Source organism: Diadema setosum, chromosome 8 (assembly GCF_964275005.1).
Source record: "Diadema setosum chromosome 8, eeDiaSeto1, whole genome shotgun sequence".
Taxonomy (NCBI): domain Eukaryota; kingdom Metazoa; phylum Echinodermata; class Echinoidea; order Diadematoida; family Diadematidae; genus Diadema; species Diadema setosum.
The window spans coordinates 39,087,044-39,094,731 of NC_092692.1; the positions used below are offsets into that span (position 1 = coordinate 39,087,044).

Here is a 7,688-nt window from a genome sequence, read left to right on the forward strand (position 1 = left end):
CTCTGAAACAGATGCAAATTAATTTTCTACGCAGAAACACCCACACACACAAACATGGATTGCACTTGTTCAAACAAATAATAAAAGGTGTATTGTCCTACAGACCCCTACAGACTTAAATGATATTCAGGTAGTACTATGAATATCATTTCACTTCCAATTATATATGCTGACATTTTAGTGTGCATAATATTATGATTTCCTCACGATATGAGATCACAGTACATAGAAGAGAAAAAACAAAACAAAGAAAATGAGTCTTGAGACAAGGCTGCATTAAAATGCAGAAATATTCATTTCAAAATCAATCCATATCTCACATCAAAAAAGAAAAGAAAAGGAATGAACATGTCCTTAAATACAATGGTAAAATTTCATTAACATTTTTTGAATTTACAGAATGGTTAAATAGATATTGATCTAAATTAATTGTTAAACCGATTTTAACATGAGAAAATTGTACACAATACAGTTTATATTGAAAAACATTCTGAAACATTCATCAGATGGAAATGGCTTAAAGCAGAAGGCCAACTTCCTCTTAATATTAGTGAATCTCTAATAACTCAGGTCTTAGGGCTAAAAAAAAGAGTATGATTTGAGTTGTTATTATGTGCATGTTTGTGATTGTACGTTCATTTCGATATCACAGTAATATCTACGCAATGGTCCTACAGAAATCAAATCACATTTGTAAGGAGGAATAAAGCTGTTACATGTACATCTTTCACATTAAAAAATATGACACTTATTGTTAAAGAAAGTATCAAAGCTTATTGTGATATCATCGAATATTTAATAGCTATAGAATAGACAAATCATAACATGGAGAATTGTGGTGGGGAGGGGAGATAGTGCGGAGTGATAAATTATCAAAAATTTGAATACATAGACCAAATTGCTTTTGCATGCACAAACAACTGTAGGCACCATAGGCAAGCAATAATTAGTGAGAAGTTGGTCAGAGCTGACATTTTGCTGGGATGGATCTGATGGTGCTTCATTGTTCAATTCTGGTACAAAGTGTGTATTGGTATCTCTTGAATGCGGTCCATGTCCTTGGTGATGCCAACTGGAAATGAAGAAAACAAAAAGGAAAACAAGATACACATGGTGCATAAATATTACATTTGTTTTATCATGTTTACTTAAAGACTGAATTTATCATTTCTTTGAAAGGACAAGATGTCATCCAGCTTACCGTACAACTCATTGTGGATCCATGCGTGGACATATGGGGTGTAAGATGCCCTTATCGTTTTTGTTTTTTTGAACAAAAAATCAACAGAAAAAACTGGAGGACGTGCGTGTGGTTCTCCCCCCCCCCCCCACACACACACACTTTACAGAATTCCTGGACCCACCCCTGACAACTGCAAAAAATAATGGTACATATTAGCCAGGATGCTACATTCTATGCTTGTGTATAGTTGATATCATCCTTTATATTTGTCATTATATGACAGCAATAGCATCATTTATTCCGGATTACTAATGGTTATTCCAATAAGATTGAGTCAGCAATATCTGGGTTGGGTTTCCCGATTAGATTAAGTGCTTTACAAACACTCACCAGTGAGAAGTTGGTCAGAGATGACATTCTGCGGGATGGATCTGACGGTGCTTCATTGTTCAATACTAGCATTGGTATCTCTTGAATGCAGTCCATGTCCTTGGTGATGCCTACTGGAAATGAAGAAACAAAAAGAAAAAGAAATACACATGATGCACAAACATTTCATTTTTTTCCATCATATTTATTGAAAGATTGACTTTATCATTTCTTTTACCAAGATTAACCTTTTAATAGCACAATTTTCAGGTAGCCCTTTGTAAATGTCCACAAACAAGAGGGTTTTTTTTCCCAGCAGAGATCGGACAGATTGGTGATCTGCATCAATGCAAAAGCAGTCAAACGGTACATGCATCCTCATTTGAAAATTGCTCATAGATTATCACTCTGCTTGGAAGGTCCAGGTACAATTGCTACATTCTCCAGTTGTGTGTTAGCCATTTGCTACAATATGACAAGAAGGATAACATGTCATCCAGATTGCAACCAGTGGTTAATTCATGTGGGGCACATCGGGTGTAAGATACCCTTTATTTTTGTCTTTTTTTAACAAAAGAAATGAACAGAAAAACTGGAGGACGTGCCAGTGGTCCCCCCCCCCCTCCCAACTTTCACAGAATTCCTGGACCCACCCCTGACAACACAAACACTGGTACATGGTAGCCAGGATGCTACATTCTTTACTTGTGTGTAGTTTACGTCATCCTTTTTAATTGCTATTAAAGTGTATAAGACAGCAAGAGCATCATTTAATCTTAATTACTAATGGATATTCCAACAAGATTAATGCAGCAATATCTGGTTGGGTTTCCCAACAAGATTAAGGCTTTACAAATACTCACAGTGAGAAGTTGGTTAGAGCTGCCATTTTGCTGGGATGGATCTGATGGTGCTTCGTTGTTCAATTCTGGTATTGGTATCTCGTGAATGCAGTCCATGTCCTTGGTGATGGCAACTGGAAATGGAGAAAACAAAAAGAAAAAGAAAACACACATGATGCATAAATATTACATTTAAAAAGAAATCATATTTATTGAAACATGGACTTTATCATTTCTTTCAAAGGACAAAATGTCATCCAGATTACAACCCATGGTGGATCCATGCGGGGACACATAGGGTTTAAGATGCCCCCTTTTTTTTAATAAAATAATTAACAGAGAAAAACTGGAGGACGTGCGTGTGGTCCCCCCCCCCCCCCCACAATTTGCAGAATTCCTGGACCCACCCCTGAAAACTGCAAAAAATACTGGTACATGGGAGCCAGGATGCTACATTCTATGCTTGTGTATAGTTGATGTCATTCTTTTTATTTGCTATTATATGGCAACAATAGCGTCATTTAATCCAGATTACTAATGGATATTCCAACAGGATTGATTCAGCAATATCTGGTTGGGTTTCCCAACAAGGTTAAGGCTGTACTAACACTCACCAGTGAGAAGTTGGTCGGACCTGACATTCTGCTGGGATGAATCTGACGGTGCTCCTTCATTGTTCAATACTAGCATTGGTATCTCAGGAAGGCAGTTGATGTCTTTTTTGATGCCAACTGTCAATGAGGAAAACAAAATATACATAGCCCATGTTTATTTTATTGTTTCTATCTGATTTTTTTTTTTAAGATTGAATTTTTTTAAATTCTTTTTTATTTAGATTAACCTTTTAATACCACAGTTTTCAGAAAGCCCTATTTAAATGTCCATAAACAAGACTTGCCCATGAGCAGAGATCGGACAGACTGGTGATCTGCATTAATGCAAAAACAGTCAAACGGTACATGTATCCTCATTTGAAAATTGCTCATAGATTATCACTCTGCTTGGAAGGTCCAAGTACAATTGGCAGACAAGCTTCATTCTCCAGTTGTGTGTTAGCCATTTGCTACAATATGACAAGAAGGATAACATGTCATCCAGATTGCAACCAGTGGTTGATTCATGTGGGGCACATCAGGTGTAAGATACCCTTTATTTTTATTTTTTTTAACAAAAGAAATGAACAGAAAAACTGGAGGACATGCATGTGGTTCCCCCCCCCCAACTTCACAGAATTCCTGGACCCACCCCTGACAACTGAAAAAAACACTGGTACATCGTAGCTAGGATAATACATTCTTTGCTTGTGTGTAGTTTATGTCATCCTTTTTAATTGCTATTAAAGTTTATAAGACAGCAATAGCATAATTCAATCTTAATTACTAATGGATTTTCCAACAAGATTACTGCAGCAATATCTGGTTGGGTTTCCCAACAAGATTAAGGCTTTACAAATACTCACCAATGAGAAGTTGGTCAGACCTGACATTTTGCTGGGATGGATCTGATGGTGCTTCGTTGTTCAATTCTGGTATTGGTATCTCGTGAATGCAGTCCATGTCCTTGGTGATGGCAACTGGAAATGAAGAAAACAAAAAGAAAAAGAAAATACACATGGTGCATAAATACTACATTCTTTTTAAAATCACATTTATTGAAAGATTGACTTTATCATTTCTTTGTAATCCAGATTACAACCCATGGTGGATCTGCGCAAGGACACATGGGGTTTAAGATGCCCTTTTTTTAAACAAAAAATAAACAGAGAAAAACTGGAGATGTCCGTGTGGTCCCCCCCCCCCCCCCCCCCAATTTACAGAATTCCTTGTCCCACCCCTGACAACTGCAAAAAACACTGGTACATGGTAGCCAGGATGGTACATTCTTTGATTGTGTATAGTTGATGTCATTGATATTCCAACAAGATTGATTCAACCATATCTGCTTGGGTTTCTGAACAAGATTAAGGCTTTACAAACACTCACCATTGAGAAGTTGGTCAGAGCTGACATTCTGCTGGGATGGATCTAACGGTGCTCCTTCAATGTAGATGATGTCCTTTTTGATGCCAACTTTAAATGAGGAAAACAAAATATACACAGTGCATATATTTTTCACTGTTAACATCATATTTTTTTAAAAGTTGAATTCATTTTTTTATATTAAGATTAACCTTTTAATACCACATTTGTCACATAACCCTATGTAAATGTCCACAAACAAGAGTTTTATTTTTGCCCATCAGCAGAGATCAGACAGACTGGTGATCTGCATTAAATGCAAAAGCAGTCAAGCGGTACATGCATCCTCTTTCCACAGTCAATTGCATGTGCTTATGAAGAACACAAAAACATCATTGGAAGTGAGGCACAAAAATAGCATTTGCTGATAGGCTTACAAACTCTTTTGTTACGTATAGGGCACCCGAATGGGGTCAGCAAGTCAAAAAATTTTAAACTCGGCCTGGCTGGCTACACACATAGATCTTCAGTTTTGCGGTAAAACAAGGGCATTATGAAATTGGAAAAAGTAACTAACACAAAATACAAGCAGATGTGACACAAAAAAAGAAAAGATACTGATAGAAGGTCTAGTATCTGTTCATTAAATTTTTTTGTTTTTGTTTTTTGTTTTTTTTTAGGCATAACCCAAATAAACATGAATTAAAGCTACACAAGTACATGCTCATGTCTTTATTTTGAAAACATGGTATACCAGGTTGTGCTGTATATGAGTTGACACCATGAAAATGTAATATACCAGGCCCTACTTAAATGCATTCATGCAGTATGAAGTAAGCTACTTCTAACATTGCAGCACAGTTATGAAGTTATTAGAGGCATTGAATAAACACACACACTGTATACTGTCCATACGTTTTACTACAAGTATGTATTAATTTGTGTGCACTCAATCTTACCTAATTTCGCCCGGTAAATGTTGTCATCATCGTCATAATCAGAAGTATCATCTTCGTCACTGCTGTCTACGCCAAGTACGGTGCTCGTGTTTCCATCATCGCTACTGCTTTCAGAATTCTCTCCCCTGTACACAGCAGTAACTGTGCCTTTCCACAGTTTCCTGTGCCATCGCATTGACACACGAACTCCAAGTCGTGGGAAGCTGCCCTTCCTGAATTTCAGCTGATCAACAGCTACGGTATTCCTCGTACCCATCTTTGTCCCAAAGGACTTCAACATCTGGTGGTTTCCCTGAGGACAAAGACCTGTAACAAACAAAAACAAAAACATTCACTACAAGTGTATTAAAAAAAAATTTAATTTTAGCAGAAATGTTTTACCTCAAGTCTATCTAGTGGTCTATTTTTACATTGATCATAAAAATGCAAAAGCACAATTCAACTCATAATACTATAAACGGATAGAGGGCGAAGATTCCCTGTGCTTATGGTACTGCAAAACTACCCTCTAGAATGTGTGGGCACCTATAGCCTATAGCTAGGTTAGATCTGACAATTGGAACATTGCATTTAGACCTAAATTTATATATTTTAATTGTAGTGGAACATCAGTGTATTACTATTAGATATCACAGGAGGGGCTTACTCAAGTACTGCCCTCTGGCCTGTTAATACACTAAAGCAGGGCTGCATGCCAACACTGGAAACTAGTTGAGAGTGAGACTCCCATAGGCCAATGCTATAATTCAGGAGTCAAAATGAGCGAGATCAATAGAAATGCATGCAAATGAAATAAAGTTTTAGAGTGAGAAAGGACCAAAATGAGTGAGTCTCACGCTCAATGCGTGAGAGTTGGCAGCCCTGATAAAGCCTTCATTGCAGTGATTTCAATATTATGGAGACTTGGCACTCACAGCGACATAAAAATGCATGCGATAAAAACATACTCAGTACTGGTACCCGTACAAAGCTTTTGCAGTTGCCTAGATCTCTGAACAACACATATGTATTTATGGGCCAGCATTATTTAATCCTACTCCTAGAGTCCCAGGAATCCTAGTAGGCCTATCAGATAAATTTACAGACGTTGGTGAAATTATTCATATTTACTAGGCCTATAGCCAGTATAGGCCCTTCGGCTTCTACTAGCTCCTTCCTTGGCTTACATTGGCAAATTCACATGAGATACATTACACTCAGATTTGGGTGTTTTTCTTTGTGTGTGTTTGCAATCTTGGGGCTCAATCGGCCATAGATATATAAGTAAGTATAGAACCTATCATCAGAACTCTAGGGCCCTTCACTCAATGATGAACCAGCGATTAGCCGCTCTGTTGCTGTTGGCTGTGACCACGTAACTTGTTAGACTCGTCCGACTAGTAATCTCGTACTTTTTGTGGTAATTCCCAAACAACTCACCCTATATGGACCATAAGCACATAAAGCCAACCCAACGAGATCATTGTGAACGTTGTTTTTCTAGACTAAAAGGGTCTATGATTTAAACCCTACTAAACTGTACTGATTACTATGTATAGAGTATCCCTTTGTACCCACATATTTATCTATACACAGGACTACACCTAACAACAAAACGAAATATTTTGGAAAACCCACGACAATCTGCGTATTTATCTTGACAAGTGACAATCTTACGGATAGAACTTGCCTGGGTCTGTTCATTTTATTTGAAATTCCATGATCTCATAGCTACTCATTGTAAAACTCACCGGTCCTGGGGAGGGTCCGGTTGACGCTCCATCGTCTGCTTCTGCCAGTTCTGGCGATACGACACCTTCTCTGAACGCGACTCGAAGATTCGCGACCACCCGAACCGACGTATAGCGATACGTCGGTTCGGATGAACGCCTTCAGCCAATTCGCGTTCAGGCAAAATGACGTATATCAAATTTCTCTGTTAAAAACACAAAATCCGGTTTCAAAATTTTGTGAGTAGAAAGAGTGTGTGCTGGGCTTTCTTAAAACGGCAAAATCTGAAATTCGAAAAATTTACCGAATTTTGACATATACGACGGTTCGGATGGTCGCCGACGATATGATATGGCAACGCAGTTTCCAACACGTTCAGAAAAATGCCTTGCACTTTTTTTGATCCCTAATAGTTTCACGATCAATCGCCGTATAATATGCTGTTACAATGGCAATGCAGTTTTTGAGCCATGAAAGAATGTGACTTACACACTTACCAAAGGTCAATTAACGCGCCAAATTTTCTGATAATTGCTCGAAAATGCAGAAGTACCTCGATTACCAAAAGCTATTCCGTGATTTATGGCCATGATATGCCATCACCATGTCAACGCAGTTTCCAATACGTTCGAAAAAATAAAATGTCTTGCACATCTCCATCGCAAAA

General features: G+C 37.9%; 1 protein-coding gene across 1 annotated transcript; it reads right to left on the reverse strand.

The window, feature by feature from the left end:
- Window positions 1-619: 619 nt before the first annotated feature.
- Window positions 620-7,111, reverse strand: LOC140231536 (uncharacterized). The gene is made up of 6 exons (XM_072311671.1): window positions 7,042-7,111; window positions 5,312-5,617; window positions 3,009-3,125; window positions 2,412-2,528; window positions 1,574-1,683; window positions 620-1,072 (listed from the first exon to the last, which is right to left on the reverse strand). Exons 2-6 carry the CDS (start codon window positions 5,589-5,591, stop codon window positions 1,001-1,003), a joined length of 696 nt encoding a protein of 231 aa, XP_072167772.1. The 5' UTR covers window positions 5,592-5,617; window positions 7,042-7,111; the 3' UTR covers window positions 620-1,000.
- Window positions 7,112-7,688: the final 577 nt, after the last annotated feature.